The following is a 17630-nucleotide window of genomic DNA, read 5'->3' as shown; positions in this document are numbered from 1 at the left end:
CCATAACATTGATGCAAAAACCACACAAAACTGTCCTCCCCCCCTGGTTGCCAGGCAGTGGACATAGCATGCAAATGTACAACACTCAATAGCTCCACCTTCCCGAATAATTGCGCCAGCAAAGAACATCCCCCAAACGAAATAATCCCATCCCCAAACTGTCCCATCGCACCCAGCACATCGCCCCCCCCCCCCCAAGAACAGGCACCAACACAGTGAATCCCATCCAAACTACCCAACTATGTGCCTCGACTATGCTAAGGCAACCTAACTAGTACCATCCGGTGGGGGTAGGATAGATCCTAGGGATTAATCTACAGCAAACTTGTTCCGCAATCATAGCCCGCCCCAGAATCTCCCTGAAATGTAATACCCCAGCAGAACCCCCCCCGGAGCCCCCCACCATTATCATCATTACCGCTTCCCCATCCTGATCAATCCCAGCTCAACCACTCAGCCCTACGCACCTCCACTGCAGCGTCAGAGTTCCCAACACAGACCATCATCCTAATCTTTTCGCCCATCTCCAGCCTCCACCCTCCGATAATAGCACAGCGTCTACTCATCCAACAATCCGTCCGCCGTTCTAGGGGTAACCAACGGTAAATGCACATCGTCCGATGCAGAGGACTCTGCTTCCAAATGAACCTTGTCGCTGCCTAAGTCCAAAGCAGTGGGTGAGGTCCTTAGATCTCCTGAGAGTGCCGTTACTGCAGCCAGTGCCCCCTTGCGTTCTATCGCCGTCTGCGAGGTTGAGGGTTTCCGCAGTCCCCAACGTCGGAGTCGCAGTCGCTGCGATCTGCGAGGTTGCGAATCATCAGCCATCTCCCGTGCCTCAATTTCCTGGCCATCTTTTCCAGCTCTATAGGACTCCAGCCAGTCCTACGCCTCCTCCGGCGTGTCATGAAAGCAGGTCTTTCCATCCAACACGATTCGCAACTTGCTGGGAAGAATAAAGAATATTGAATCCCTTCCGCTCTCAGTTCCTTCTTAACAGCCTGGAAGGACATGCGGCGTCGCTGGGTGTCCAACGAATAATCCGGAAAGATATTAACATTGTTGTTGTCAACCTGAAAGGGGCCATCGCTACGGGCCTTCCGAAGGAGCAGGTCACCGTCCTTAAAATGTAGGAGTCACGCCACCACCGGCCGCGCGGGCGCCCCTGCTGCGGAGGTCTAGCGGGAACGCGATGAACCCGCTCCAAGGTGTAGAAGCTCGACAGCCCTTCAGGAGCCACTACCGTTTTAAGCCAAGTTTCTAGGTAGCCCACCATGTCCGATCCTTAAATTTTTTCGGGCAGCCCCACCACACGAATGTTGTTCCGTCGATTTCTGCCCTCCGTATCCTCCGCCCGTCGTTCCAGAACCGTTAGACGATCCAGGACACCCCCCATTGTTGCAGTTAGCGCAGTCTGAGCAGGCTCAATCTCCTGAATCTTAGTTTCTGCTTGTTTCACCTGATCAGAGTGTTTCGAGTGATCGGCTCTCAGCAAGCCCAGCCCTGTCGCCACTTGCGCAATGTCCTGCTGGAGAGCGGTTCGAGTGTCCGCGATGGCTGCCAGAATTTTGTCCAGTTGAGAATTTTGGCCAGTTGGAGTTGGAGCCCCGGTACTTGTGGTAGGTCCTGCTCATCCCTATGCTCCTGTGGCAGGGATTCGGCATCTGAGGGCTGCGGGTCCTCTTCCCTCTTCCCCCGGGGTTTACCCATGGCTGCAATTGTTAGAGCACCCTGAAGTCGTGTCGAGGGGCCCCTCAAAAAGACCTCCGGTTTGTTCCTATGTTCAGCACTCCGGCCCGGGGATTCCGACAGGTGTCCCCCGTCACTTTGCGTGGTCTTAGGCGGCCCACTCCTCACCTCCTGGGCCACAGGCTCTTCCAAGAGAAGTCCCTCTCCTACTGTGATGTCCAGGTAGGGTTACTCGTGGTCTCGCTGCCCCCCCCCCCCCCCCCCCCCACTCCAGGCCTCTGCTTCTGTAATCTACCGGTGCCCTCGCGGAATTCCTCCGTTGCACGCCTAGATTAGGGCGCTCCCGGTGCACTCCAACCCTGTGTTAGGGGAGAAAAGCAGGGGTCTGCCGTCCACCACCATGCTTCAACCGGAAATCTGTGGCCCCTCGATTCCGTCAGGCCGCTCCTGCAATTCCAACAGCAGCAGCCACCCCTTGCTGCTTCACCCCAGAGTGCCAGGTGCCCAGCAGTGCGCCATCGGGTTGTCTTCCGCACCCCTGCTCAGCCGTCCTTTAGGGAAAGGGGGCCCCCGCCGCCATTTTGATCGCAGCTCGCAGTTCATGAGGTCGCGGGGCCCACTCTAATGGCAACCTGGGCTCCTATGTTGCTCCCTAGGATCCCCCAGCTGTCACAGGTATACAAGAGTATTGATGGGAGCACGCAAGCCCCAGCAGCCGACGAGCTCCGGCCCCCAGCAAGGTCTTTCTCTGCTGTCCCGCCGGCAGTGCCACGCACCTTCGTCTCCGCTCCTGCTCAGTCCGGGGCCAGCGTCACTCACTCCCGAAGGTGGGTTGCGCCTTCCGCCCAGCACCGGAACTCCTCGGTGCCCTTCGCAGCTCTGGGGGATCGAGCCTCTGAAATGGGCCCCCCAGCGCCCGCAGTGCCCACTCCACAGGCACACCGCAGGTTAAATCGTTCCTCGCCGGTGCAGCATCTCCCCAGCACCTTTGGTGATTTTCGGGGCCCCACACTCCAATCGCATGCACTTCCACAGCAGCGCCACCCCGCCTCCGATCGCGGGAACGATCCTCGATGCAGAGCTCGGGTCAGACGAGCTGGCTCAGCGCCATCTTGGTTTCGCCGAGCCGCCGCAGCGCCCGTATTAGCTCGGCCGCTGCCGGATCTCAACGCCGCCGAGCTCCTGGTCGCCCCCGGCACCCTCCGAGTCGCCAGGGGGGTCGGAGAGGCTCCGCAAGCAGGATAATAACAGGGATCGGGCGCGGAGCTCTGTGCTCACGCAGCCTCTCCCATCGGCTTCCAAGCCACGCCCCTAAAGCACACAGACATGATGTTAATTTTTAAATGCTTTATTGATATAATATTGTTGCGAGTGATTACTGATCAACGTGCATACGCTTTATTAACATTAATAAGTGCATTTACACATGGTTATTATTGATTATTGTATTCACTCCTAAAATGATGATGTTTTTGACATGTGGTTAGTTGATATAAAATCTTTGACCAAGTCGATAGACTTACCTGATGTACTTATATGACCCTATAGATGGTCAGAGGTGATTACGCAATGTCATCAAAGTTATTTCCACTAGCCTTAGGTATATTTGTAAATTACTGCTTAGTAGTGTATGTAATAAATATACTTTTCCTTTTTCTAAAGAAAAGGCACAGGCTGGACAAATATTTATTGAGTTCCTATTGCATGCTAGTGAATGGTGATTACTGGCTCATACCACCTCCTTTGAGTAAGAGTTGCTCTGCTCTGCTACCCTGAGAGACTCAAGTGCTACAATGGGGTGTTTGGTTCCCAGTGAAGGACAAATGTGTGCAGGCCACACAACTAATGGTCTGTTTCCTTACACTTATGTTTTTGTTTAAAAAAAAAATTCTTTCCATTCTAACCGAAAAGCCTTATGTGCATTATTTGTGTTTTGCCTTCTCTATGCTCTTTTCAGGGACTAGTGAGATAAGAGTGTCAAAAGTGCTTAAAAGACTGCCAGGATGTAATTTGCAAAGTCAAGATTTGGAATTTCTGATGCAAATGGAATTTAAGAGGAAAGCAAAGGCATTGAAGGTAACATTTTCCTGTTCTTCAGAATTGGGGTAGTATTTGCTGCATCTACTAATTAATGCTAGTCTTGGGTACGGTATGTTTGGGTGGTGTAATTGTATCCTTTTACAAGTGTATTATATTACAATGAAGCATAGCATGCAGAATCCTTAATTTTTAAAGCACCAAATTGTGCATATTTTACCTTTTTTCCAGGGATTTTCTCCGTGTAATTGTGTACATTTTTCACTGGCATAATCTGTCATGGAACAACGGCTGTGGTGTGATCTATATCCTACTACTTGGAATTCCTGTGAATGTGTTAACTTCAGTTCAACCACTCTTACTTCTTACTTCAGCACCTTCTATCACGGTTCTGAAACCATACCCACATTCAGGCAGACTGAAGTCAGGACTATAATCTGTAGATCATATGAGGGCGGATATTGCAGAGAGTGCAATTTTATACAAGATCTCATATGTTAGATGATGATACTGGGATTCATTGTTCATCCCACAGTGGTTCTTCGGTGTGCTGACTGAAGAAAATTCTGAGGGCGAAGCCCAGTACATCCAGTGCGAAGTAACATAATCTGCCAGGGTGTGAGGTATGGTAAAGAAATGTATAGATGTGTAATTAAAAAGTTTCCTGGGGCTTAAAATACATTGGCAACCTATTGTAATTGTTGAATGGCCTAAATCCAGTATTCTGCATGTCTTTACATTTACTTTTAAAGCATTCAATTCCATGCAGTGCTTAAGCTCATAGTTCCTTGGTAGTCACCCAGTATCACAAGTAGCATACTTCGTTTGTAAAAAGGACATATTTAAACTGTTTTTATTTATTTCATTATTTCTCCCTTATGTTTAGCCAGATGCCCTCCTAACTCAGCAGTGTCTCTGGCTATAAATTAAGATGTAATTAGCCATGTGTGCTTCCGTTTTGAGAAGATTGTGAGTGTATGTTGCTTGTAGAAAAAAGCTGAAGAAGGTTTTTCCAGTTTTACTGAGCAGGACAGTCTCTACATGTTTGTGTTGAGGGAGGTCCCTTCTGTCAAACGCTAACCCACAATACCTGGTCCTGCTCCAAAATCTTCAACCAGTTGGTGCTTACTGTGGGGACTTGAGGAGCTAAGATTAGGTCAGGCAAACAACTATTCCTTCCAAATCTTATAAGTGCTCTTGCCCATGCTGGATTTCACAGCCACCGCTGCCTTGCCTGTACGCCACCAAACCAATCCGCCATCGGACTGCTAAGAACCTAGATTGGAGAGCGGGACTGGGAGAAGCGGGGATTGCAGTCTCAGGGTGCCTGAAGCTCTGAGGTGCTGAATCTCAGCCTTGGCCCGCAAAAAGCCTGCTCAATAAGTCTGGCGATGTGGGTGTGAGGGGCCCAGCAAGGGGATCGACAAGCCACCCTCACTGTAGTGCCGGACCAAGTGGCCAGGTTTTCTGCTGTTTATTGTTTTGCTTTCTTTGCGTATGCTCCTGGCTCCCCACCCGCTCCAGTGGGAGATTGGGGGCAGGGCGATTAAGAACTGAGCTGGGGTGCGGACCCCCTAGAGTTTGGGTGCCTCGGCAATCCTCCTAGCCCCTGCCCTGACCCTCCACCCCCATTGAGGTGGCAAAAAGAGGCAAAATAATAGACAAACCAGTCCAGCGCAATCCCCCTATAGTGCAATAGGCACCTGTGCTGTGCGGAGGCGGCCGGCGTTAGGTCAGTGTTGCTTGGGACCTGGGGGAACCAACAAGGTGCCATTTCTGGACATAGTGGGGCTCAGGGACACCAGTTGTCAGTTTAGGTATTGCCACTTCCCGTTACAATCACTTCAGGCATACCGTCTGACCTACAATCTCAATTAAGTCGAAGTCCTCAATAAAGCGCCAAGAATTAAATATACATTATTTGCAAAAGTCTACAAAAAGCCCCTAAAAAGCTGTAAGTGCCACCAATGGCGCAATATGCGGTCTGGTTAAGTCAGAGCGCAGCAACCCCCGGCATGTAAAAAGAAGTTGAAAACTCTGCTTAACACAAAAAGCACCAAGTCCAATGCTGCCTGCGAGGGCCAGTGCTGAATCTCTCCAGTGGCTCGCCAGTGGCTCACATGTTTGAAAAATCTATAAAAGTGTCATCTAAATTTGACTTTTTAAAAGATCCCGTCTGGGAGATTTTTACTGTGTCAGCCAAAATAGTCTATGTATACGCTTTAATAGCCTGCCCCACAAGACAACCCAGGACACGGGGCTCAAAAGGTGGAGGAAGGTATTGAAGCCATATCAGAAAATGACAACAGCACATAAACAGCCTGAGGCCTGGTAACCGACATGGAGCTGCTATCCTTCAGATCACTGTCTCCCCAACATCCAGCCCCACCGCCACCCCAACCATTCTATCAAGCAGAGCTCTATTACCAAAGTCAATCAAGTCAAAACTGCAGCAAGGAGCTTATAGGGCACTGGAATTACAATCTTCTAGCCTAAGCTCCATACCAGGCTCCTCTCAAACTGATAACAATTTTGACTATGATCAACAAGTGAACAACTCAATGAGGAACCACAGGCGCACAGCTCAACAACATTAAGGGGAGAGCAGTGGCCAGACATACTAGCCAGCATCCGTGGAATAAGTCAAACAAGGGCTGAGCACCTTAATCAGTACTGTGATAATATGTACTCATCCAATAGTCCACATGGAATATCAGCCCCCAGCGGGAGCTCAGTAAAAATAAGGACACAATCAGTTCCAGCTTCAGAGAGCGAGATGCCAGTAATGAACACGTCTGGCCATCTTGTCCATCAAATCAGGTTCTCCTTTTGACCCTTGCTCCCCACTCTACTACACGCCCTCATTGATATTTTAAACCCCATTATTAATAATATAATAAACTCGCTTCTCACAGCCAAGATCCCAACAGAGTGGAAACTCGCTGCGGTAAAACCTCTCCAGAAAAAGCAACTGGCTGATCCTACGACCCTCTCTAACCTACGACCCATCTCGCTCCAACCCACCCTGTGTAAGTTAACTGAAAAATGTGTTAATAGACAACTCACTCCTTTTTTAGAGGAAACAAATGTTTGGCACTCTAATCAATCAGGTTTTAGAGCCCAAAACTCGACAGAATCCACCCTTTTGTATACTGCAGAAACCCTACGAGCAGCCCTGGATCAGGGAAAGAAAGCAGTCCTGGTGCTATTAGACCTGCCTGCGGCCTTCGACACGGTCTCACATGCCATTCTTTTAGACCGTCTTGCATCATCTGGCATATCTGGGAATGTCCTAGAGTGGATCGGCGCCAAGGGATCATGCTAGGACAATATAACTCAGAAGAAAAAGTACTCATATCAGGGGTACCTCAGGGATCGAGCCTGAGCCCGACCCTCTTCAATATATATATATATATGTCCCCCCTGATTAAGCTAATCTCGTCGTTCAAGATCAATACCATTTCATATGCGGACAATACACAGCTTATCCTGGTCCTGGATAATGGTAGTACTGAGGCGGAAGAAAACTTCAGAAAATGCCTCTCTGCAACCTTCAAATGAATGAATAAAAACCATCTGAGGTGTAACTCTGAAAAAACAGAGATCCTGCCATTTGGCCAGCAAAACCCCTTCGTGCCTAAACTTTGTTGGCCAGAAAATGCCACCCCCTCTCCTAATACAATAAATGCAGCTAAGAACTTAGGAATACAATTTGACACCACTCTATCCTTCAAACAACAATCCCTGGCAGGTGCAGTCACATGTTTCCATATTATAAAAAGTCTAAAGAAATTCTTCGACTTGCTCCCCTACTCAGCCAGGCAAGCTGTTGCCCTTATTACATCTAGGCTGGACTACTGTAACAGCCTTAATGCAGGAACCAACAAAGCAGTCATGCACAAGCTTCAGATGGTCCAGCATGGGCTGCTCGGCTGGTACTGAAGTGGCCCAGGAAATCATCTGCCTCTGCTGCATTAGACATCTTGCAGTGGCTGCAAATTCACAAATGTGTTTTGTTTAAGGTCCTTATGATTACCTTTAGGGCCTTTCATTCACGAGGCCCCCAATATCTTCAAACTGACTTTAATCGATGCGTTCCCTCCCGTAGCTTAAGATCATCCAACGCAAATCTGCTCACCACTCCAACTTTCAGATTGGTGTCAAAGGGAGGAAAATCACTTGCGGTTATAGGCTCAAAGGCATGGAATCAACTTCCACCTCAGCTCCGCCAGATTGCATCTGAGTCTGTGTTTAGGATGGCCCTTAAAACTTGGATTTATAGTTCACCAGATATACTGTGTAATACTCTGATCTGAACGCCCTATTTCCTTCTGTTAGGAGCAGCAACCCAATTTTTTCCATCTCTGGATTTCAGTATCTGCGCCAAGATGCTCCTTGGAGTGATAGTTGCGCTATACAAGTACGCTTTTACATTACATTACATGACTGGGACTGCCCAACATAGGGTGCCCCCAGCACCAACCGGGTAAAGATATATATTGGACCTGTTCCACAGTACCTCACAGCTGACATTAGACACATTGGCCTATCAATCAAACCAAATGGACATACAGGTGGACTTGTGAAACACCCTAGTTGCATTAGTCTCTGGCATCGACCCCAAGTTGGCAGATTTAAATGAGTTAGTAACTCGGGCCCAAAACTACGCAGAGTGTTATTAGTACAATCTTATTCGTCGTGAGCACTTTAATAGAAGATTTAAAAGTTAACCTAGCCACCTCACGCTTTAACCCCTTCGCTGCGGCGGCTATTCCGCCGCAATGCTAAGGGGGCGGGGGGGCCGCGCGCCCATGCTGGTGACGGAACCGCTCCGTCACCAGCCGCGGTCGCGCTGTGCTCATGACGGAGCGGTTCCGTCACGGCCCCGCCCGCTTAATGGAACGCTCCGCGCAGGCGCGGAATCCGCGACGCGTAGGCGTGCCGAGCGGGCCATGACGGAACCGCTCCGTCATCAGCACAGCGCGACCGCGGCTGATGACGGAGCGGTTCCGTCACCAGCAGGGGAGGGGTTAAAAGGAATGCAACGTCCCTTGTGCAAGTTAACCAGCACCATGACACTTGCAATCCTAACACAAGGACAGTGGGTGATAATGAAATTGCTAGACTACGGCATTAAGGATTCTGAAGGGCCCTTTTAAAACGGGGGCAGACCCGGTGGTGTGGGGGGCTCGTATACAGCCGGTGTCCGGGTCAATAGAACCCTCTGAAAAGCAGAATATAAACATGGCACCAGTGTTCCCTGTAAACAGTTTGAATTGCACAGAGGACAATGATACAAACCAATTGGCTTTCAAATCACACCAGAGGGTGTAATGGAAAACAAAAACAAAGGAAAAAGCAGAGTTAGGCCGGAAACAGAATATAAAACAGTCATGCAGCTCTTTCTTGCTGTACCACTGATCAATCTGTGACATATACAATGACGTCACTTGACGACGCCACAGTAACCTCATTCTTTGCCAGGAGGGACTCCCTTAAAAAATAAAGCCATTTCCAATATTCGTTGAAAGGTTAGACCATGCCGTTTTAATTAGTAATTCTTTTCTTTCTAAGATCTCTGAATCTGTCACAAGTAGGCCCTCATTTTCAAACATTGCTCGGATCACATCTAGCCTGGTCCTCGCAGAGACTGTCATCCAAGCATCAGTTTCTGCGGAAATAGCCTCAAGTAAGGCACCCACATTACAGTGCGTGCATGTGATTAATGAACCTGAAGTCTTGAGAGCTATATCGACAGCCACTCTAGAAAGGTAATCTCCTTAAAAAGAGAATCAGACCTCACACAGGGGAATTACGTTGCACCAACCTCTCCACAAACACAAGTAGCTGCATGTGTCCATAACATGAATGTAGAGTTACTCTCGACCAACATTCAAAGTGGCAAGTATCCCATAAATGGGTAAGGGCGTGCCGTACAAGCGTTGATGCTTGAGCTTTTAAGCCTCAGCCAGCTTACGATCCTTACCCCCAGAATACTGGTCCAGGGGTAGTCACAATATCTTAAATCGTGGCATAATTTTAGAACTGCTGCACATGAGGCAACTCTGGAGAACCTGGCCTCTGCTTACATTGAACCGGTGGAATTCCTATTCCTTCCATATTTTATACCATGACCCAGAACCGTCTCGGAGTACTTTTACTCCTTCCCTCCTCATGAAAGTGCACAAATCTTTCAACCCACTGGTAAGGCGACAGATGAACAGCGAGTCGGCAAACAAATGAAGGCTGGAACTGCATGAATAAATCTGGAACAATGGTCATTTTGCTTGAGTACATCTTGGCTTCACTCTTTAGCTTCTATTTTCTTAGGGAGAGCAGCAGGTTCCGGCCCTGCTTAAGATTTCTTCAAAGGAAGGCTATTAGAACTATTAATGAGCCCAATTTTTAGGAGTAAAAGTGGGTAAAGAATCATATTATAATAAAATGTATTTTAAAAAAAGCGCTGAATGCACATTAGAGGCCATTACTGGAATGGGGTAACCCAATAAGGTTCAAGGACCTGGGTAGTCAATGTTAAAAAGAAACAGTGGTCCTAACCAAATTAATTCTTTATCAACAAACAAAGTATACACATAGTTGATTATTTTAGTGAGCTTCTTGTATTGAACTGCTCCGTTGAATCAATCAAAAAATGCTTCTTTCAGCAACAGACACAAATTATAAATTATAAAGTACCTGACACAAGCCAAAGATTATTTGAAAAACGTATGGAGTTTAATAAATTACTCCATTTGGACTTGATGCTTTTATATACATTTATACAATTATATACATTTTTACTAACGGTAAAAAGAAGAGCAATCGGCTTCTAAGGGAGTGCAAGAAAAAAGAAAGATAGTGATTGTGAAAGAAGGGTGTAAGCCTCAAAGGAAAAATTGTGACAAGTGGGAGAAATTTAAACAATTCCAATATATTGCAGCTGTATTAAAAGATTCAGCTTGTTTTGCAAAAGGCCACAATTGATTACTACAGTTTTTCATTTATACAGTCATAAATGACATGTATAATGTTTTTTGCTGAAGGGTGGTCCTATTTGCACATGACAAAGGGAGCGTCGACGTTTCGACCCGTCTTTTGGTGCAAGGGTAAGTGGGAACCTCGACCTGCGGGTCTTCCTCCAGGACAGATGTAGCAACCGCTTTTTTACCGTAGAATTCTCAAAATATAACCCACATATTACTAATGGGTGGCCTCTGTCCTCCTGTTCCGGGATGGACGTATAATCCGACATAGCGGTTCAGTGTGGCGGCGAGAACGCGAGGAGAAAAAGCGCTCAGCGTTGCAAAAAACAAAACGGAACGGAGACTCCACTCTAACGCCCGGAGGATCCCAAGCCCACTTCGTGTGAAGCCCGGTCGACACACAAGTGCCCGGGGACGTCCTGTTTGAATTGTGTCTGCACTATCATCTTTGGAATATCTAATACAGACGCCGCCCCACCCTCATTGGGTGGTTCACCACGGTCATCTATATTATAAGATCCGACATAGCGTTTCAGTGTGGCGGCGAGAACGCGAGGAGAAAAAGCGCTCAGCGTTGCAAAAAACAAAACGGAACGGAGACTCCACTCTAACGCCCGGAGGATCCCAAGCCCACTTCGTGTGAAGCCCGGTCGACACACAAGTGCCCGGGGACGTCCTGTTTGAATTGTGTCTGCACTATCATCTTTGGAATATCTAATGCATACACCGCCCCACCCTCATTGGGTGGTTCACCACGGTCATCTATATTATACGTCCATCCCGGAACAGGAGGACGGAGGCCACCCATTAGTCACAATTTTTCCTTTGAGGCTTACACCCTTCTTTCACAATCACTATCTTTCTTTTTTCTTGCACTCCCTTAGAAGCCGATTGCTCTTCTTTTTACTGTTAGTAAAAATGTATATAATTGTATAAATGTATATAAAAGCATCAAGTCCAAATGGAGTAATTTATTAAACTCCACACGTTTTTCAAATAATCTTTGGCTTGTGTCAGGTACTTTATAATTTATAATTTGTGTCTGTTGCTGGAAGAAGCAGTTTTTGATTGATTCAACTGAGCAGTTCAATACAAGAAGCTCACTAAAATAATCAACTATGTGTATACTTTGTTTGTTGATAAAGAATTAATTTGATTAGGACCACTGTTTCTTTTTAACGAATGCACATTAGAGGCCAAGGACCTTCTACAGAGATGAGTTCTCTTCAAGTGGGAGGTATTGCAAAATTGCTAATTTTTATTGGGGCAAAGGAATTTGAGGACAATGGAAGGGGGAAGAGGTCATTTATTGGCTTTCCTTACAACATCATCCATTTTGATTTGATTTGAATATTTGTATAGAGCACAAATGCCCAAGGGCGTCCAGGCGGTGGTGCTGGCGGAACCCAGAGGTTGCAGATGAGGAGTAATGAGCAGAATTTTAGTTGGCAAAGAGCCAAGTTTTTAGTGATTTTCTAAAAGATAGCAACGTTGGGCTGTTTTCTATGTCCGCTGGAAGTGAGTTCCACGTTTTAACTGACTCCAAGATGAAACTTCTTCCACCCCAGCAAGCTTTCTTGAATCTGGGGGTCTGTAGGAATTACCTATGTGACGATCTTAGATTTCTGGAGGGCACAAACAAGATCAAATGCTGCTTCAGATGTTGAGAACCAACACTGTGCAATGCCTTAAATGCTAAGCACTGGGATTTAAATGTAATCCTTTTTAGGTCGAGCAGACCTGCATTCAATGCGTAAGCATTGATTGCTGTCTGCTTCAGACCTATTGTCAGCTGTATTTGGGAATGTGGACACGACTCAGACGCGCGCTTTTGCAGTCTGTTTTGACCGCGGGAGCGCGCCTCTGAGCCGCGCTTGCGCAGACGAACTCACAGCCCCTGCTTTCGCTTCCCTCGCATGCATTAACGGCGCACACACACAGACACAGCCAGCCCCCACCCCTCTGCATGCATGCACACACACACACACACAGGCGCGCGCACACATACACACGCTGCCGCCCCCCACCCCCCTGCACACACACAGACACGCACGCATACACACGCCGCCGCAGCCCTCTAACCCCCCCCCCCCCCCCCCCCCCCCCCCACACACACACACACAAGGTGGTTGGGTGTCACGGGCAGCTGCCCTCTGCCAGGCTGACAATGAGCGAGAGGGAGGGGCTTTGCCGATCCTTACCGGGGCTCTTCAGATTGTAGCGGGCTTCCATGGCTGCGGCTGCGGGTGCTGCTCTCACGGATGCTCGTGGTGTGCCGGGTTCATGGCGGTGTTCCGCCGCCCCAGGTTTAGCCCTGACGTGGCACCAAGTTCGTGGCCCTGCCCCGGTGCTCACACTAACGCTGCAAGCTGCGGCGCACGGGGATGTGACGTCAGATCCAGCCGCTGACTGTGTCCTTCAGTGCAGCGCCGACATAGAAAAGGGACTGGTGCGGCGGAGAAAGTGCAAGCGAAACTGCAGGAAGGGTAGGCGACGCAGTAATGCTCCATTATTCAAAATGTGAATAAAGTGCAGACATGCGTTTGGAGCTGAGCCTGTGAAAACCCCTGAGCCCTGGCCACACGCAGCATGAACGCGATCGTGTCCCACTGTGAAATTAAGAGCTGGCACCAGATGCGGTACAAAACAAATATGAACACCATCTCTAATCCATCACGCTAATAAATCTTGTGAAAGAAGGCAGCCACATACAATAGGAACGCTCCCTTCACACCCGTAGCCCCCAGGCCCAGACGACCCTCTGCAAGATCATTACACAGCAAGATCATTACACAGGTGAGATGATTACACAGACGCACCCAAGGAATCACACCCGCAGCCCCAGGCTTAGACGTCCCTCGGGCAAGCACGATATATTCCAATAGGCCGCCGGAGCAACCCCAGTCACACCGTAACTCGGGGCACCAGAAAATTACCTAAAGCAATAAAGCGATTAAAGACTAGGCTGCCACCACCCCCACCCCCTGAACCCACTGCGTTGCCCTCCACGGGCCGTCGAACCAGAAACAGATGTCCACACTCCCTGCTGATTCACCGACGCTCTGCGGCTAGGGTCCAGAGAGACAAAGAGGGCTTGAATAGCTTCCCTAGCAGGATTCGGTTTTGTGTCACTCTAAACCGATCCTACAACCTGGATGTCACTAGCCAGCCCCCTCCTCCCAGGAGCCTTCCATAGGGGCGTTCGGTCCCTTGGCGCAACTAACGGTGCCCCTCCTCTAGGCGCGGAGCGGTGGGGCGCCTGCTCATTCTGAACATGGTTCACTCCGAAGGGACGTCTTTCAGGATCTGGGGGCCCGGGGACAAGTGTATTTTGGGGGCCCCTGTTCAGAGCAGCTTTGAATTTATGATCCAAGTTCAGCCCTTTCATGCCCTCTTAGGCCAGGTCACCGTGGGTGCGCAATGCAGTAGGTCTCACATTTGCAACACTTTGAGCTCTTGTTTATATTATGCACCTCATTGCTTCCTGTTGAATGCACCTTTTGTGCATCACTCCGCACCACCACAGCATCACTCAGCACCACCACAACACCACAACAGCACCACCACAGCACCACCACTGCACCACTCAGCACCACCACTGCACCACTCAGCACCACTCAGCACCACTCAGCACCACCGCAGCACCACTCAGCACCACCACAGCACCACCACAGCACCACTCAGCACCAATACAGTATCACTCAGCACCACCACAGCACCACCACAGCACCACCACAGCATCACAACAGCATCACCTCAGCACCACCACAGCACCACTCAGCACCACCACAGCACCCCTGTTGAATGCACCTTTTGTGCATCACTCCGCACCACCACAGCATCACTCAGCACCACCACTGCACCACTCAGCACCACAGCAGCACCACTCAGCACCACCACAGCACCACTCAGCACCAATACAGTATCACTCAGCACCACCACCACAACATCACTCAGCACCACCACAGCACCACCACAGCATCACAACAGCATCACAACAGCATCACAACAGCATCACCTCAGCACCATCACAGCACCACTCAGCACCACTCAGCACCACCACAGCACCGCTACAGCACCACCCAGCACTACCACAGCACCACCAAAGCACCACCACAGCATCACTCAGCACCACCACAGCATCACTCAGCACCACCACAGCACTACTCAGCACCACTCAGCACCACAACAGCACCACCACAGCACCACTCAGCACCACCACAGCACCACTAAGCAGCACCACAGCACCACTCAGCACCACCACCACAGCACCACCACAGCATCACTCAGCACCACCACAGCACCACCACAGCACCACCACAGCACCACCACATTATCACTCAGCACCACTCAGCACCACCACAGCACCACAGCACCACCACAGCACCACTCAGCCCCACCACAGCATCACTCCGCATCACTCAGCACCACCACAGCATCACTCAGCACCACCACAGCACCATCACAGCATCACTCAGCGCAACACCAGCATCACTCAGCACCACCACAGCATCAATCTGTGCAACCATTCAACAACAAGTGGTTCAAATATGTTGTCTCGATGTTTCAAGATTTATTACAAATGTCACAAAAAGATGTTAATATTTCACTTCTGTTCTTGGATTTTCATCACAATAAAATACACTGAACATAATCTTCACAAAAGTTATTTACAAAAGTTTAAGCTATTGCCATTATAAATTACAATCACTTTTATTTAAGTATATTAATTATTTAAAAAAATTAAAAGCCATTGTTATTCGTAATATCAATACATCTAAGTCACGTAAATACAAAACATGTTGCATTACAAATGCTATAGGTGTCACATTTGCGAAAGTTATAACTATTGGCATTGTAAATGACAAAGCTATTAATTTAGCTATTTTCAAAACCAACACAAAAATAAAAAAATTGTCATTTACAAGACCAATAGCTCAAACTTTCCTAATGCGAGACCTATTGCATTGCAAATGCTTGTTTCAACTGGAAGCCAGTGCAGAGTTCTCAGATCATAGGAGACTGGCTGAAATCTAAGAATATCAGCAGCAATTTGGCTGCCGCACTTTGAAGACGCTGTATCATATGTAAGTACGGCGTTTGGATGCTCATGTAAAGGGCATTGCCATAATCCAGTCTGGACAGGGCTAATGCGGCCGCAAATGTTTTTAGGGTGTCAGGCGGTATGAAAGGGCGAACTTTCCTGATTTATCTTTGAAGTGAAGAAGATTGCAGAAGTAAGAGTATGGATCTGATGTTTGAAGGTCAGATTGTCATGCAATATAAAACCTAGGTTTTTCACATTCTTGACTGGGACTGAAAGATCTCCCAAACTAGAATGCCACCCTCTAGGTGACCAAAAGGAGGTATCTGTACCCAACAAGAGGACCTCCGTCTTTCCGCTGTTCAACTTTAGGCAATTGGAACTCATCCACTGGTTAACCTGGGTCATACTGCAATTGAATTGATCTGCAGTCTCTTCCACATCCTTGGAGATTGACACCACTAGCTGGGGTTCATCCGCGTAAGAGACAACTGAGAAGTTAAACTGCCTGATAATTTTAGCCAGGGGGGTAACATCGAGATTGAACATTGTATGACTTAAAGAAGAGCATTATGGCACCCCACATGGGAGTATGAATTGCTAGGATGAGAAAGCTCCCATCTGTACTGATTGCACCCTATTCGATAGAAACGATGTAACCAGTTTAAGGGTGGTTACTCTTATCCCTATCTCTGATAACATGTTTGCCAGTATATCATGGTTCACTGTGTCGAAGGCAACCGATAAATCTAATAAAATCAGGGCCGCCCTGTCACCAGTGTCTCTCTGTCATTGCCTAGCTCTTTTGGTCGACATCCCTTTTCATTGCAAAATCCTTAGAAAGTCTGCTACATTAATTGTTGCAGGACTTTCTTCATTCTTAGTGGGTTTTATTTTAAGAGTATGTATATCGCACGACCAGGCCTGGGAGTTATACTGATGGTTTACATATAACTAACTAGTAACGGGAATGCATCAAGCTAGGCAAGGGGAGAATTAATTTATAACAATTTGAGATTTATTTGTCAAAAGGTTTTTGTGAGAAGTTGGCCTGGTATATGATGCTCACTAGTTCTAGTGATCACCTTGTACCATGCCAAGCAACCCTTATGATAATTGGTTGTAAGTCAACCTTATAGACCAGCTATCCTAGTAGCGTGGACAAAGCAGTCTTAGGCTAAACTCTGTAAAGGCATGTGAAGCAAGCTGTTTTACCATACACAATCTCCTTGAATACCAAATGAAAGGACACCACACAGATATATATTGAAAATATATATATATTTATTTACTACAAATATCCCCTATACTCTTTATGAGCACAGAAGCATAAGCGTTAAAACAAAACGCAGTTTAAATACACAAAAGTTGCACAATATGGATGAGCCCTAGGGGCCACCTAAACCATATACTAAAATAGTGGTATAAGAACCACCTAGCTGAAAGGAAGTAGGCCTAGGGCCTTGGGAATCGCTGGAGCTGATCGGGACCAGCAGTGAAGAAGTCGGGAAAGGCCCGCGGGACTCGGGTGCAGTGCTGAAAGTGCACGCATACACCAATGCAATGTCAATGGTGCGTAAAAGTTACAAAGTTAGTGTTTAAGGAACCTTCCGACTGACCTAGAAGGACAAAACTTTAGACCTAAGCACTAGAAGTGTGTACCAGTGTGGGAACACCGGCGTTGCTGAGTTACCTCACCCACAGGAAGCGGGTGCACAGGTGCGAAGTAGTGTCGGGTTTCGTCACGCAGGTCGATGGTGCTTGGAGCTGAAGATGCTGCAGGCGGGTCGTTGAAGAGGGTTCCGGTGGATCCAAGGGTGGATCTGAAGTGGTGAAGACCTGAAAGCAGAGGGGACAATGTTCAAAGTCACTAGCCAGTG

At 48.1% G+C, this 17630-nt stretch overlaps 1 protein-coding gene across 2 annotated transcripts in view; it reads left to right on the top strand.

Annotated features, from left to right (window-relative positions):
* The window catches only part of LOC147697773 (uncharacterized), a 303212-nt gene that overhangs the window by 141134 nt on the left and 144448 nt on the right, over positions 1–17630 (top strand). For both annotated transcript variants that reach the window (XR_015299158.1, XM_086933339.1), the window contains exon 4: positions 3644–3762. Coding sequence is in view for 1 of the 2 variants with exons in the window: in XM_086933339.1 (XP_086789465.1) it covers positions 3644–3762 (119 nt within the window). In the remaining variant the exon portion in view is untranslated. The remainder of the gene's footprint in view (positions 1–3643; positions 3763–17630) is intronic.

The sequence above is a fragment of the Lissotriton vulgaris genome, chromosome 8 (assembly GCF_964263255.1).
Source record: "Lissotriton vulgaris chromosome 8, aLisVul1.2, whole genome shotgun sequence".
Taxonomy (NCBI): Eukaryota; Metazoa; Chordata; class Amphibia; order Caudata; family Salamandridae; genus Lissotriton; species Lissotriton vulgaris.
This window is presented reverse-complemented; position numbering and strand designations above follow the sequence as displayed.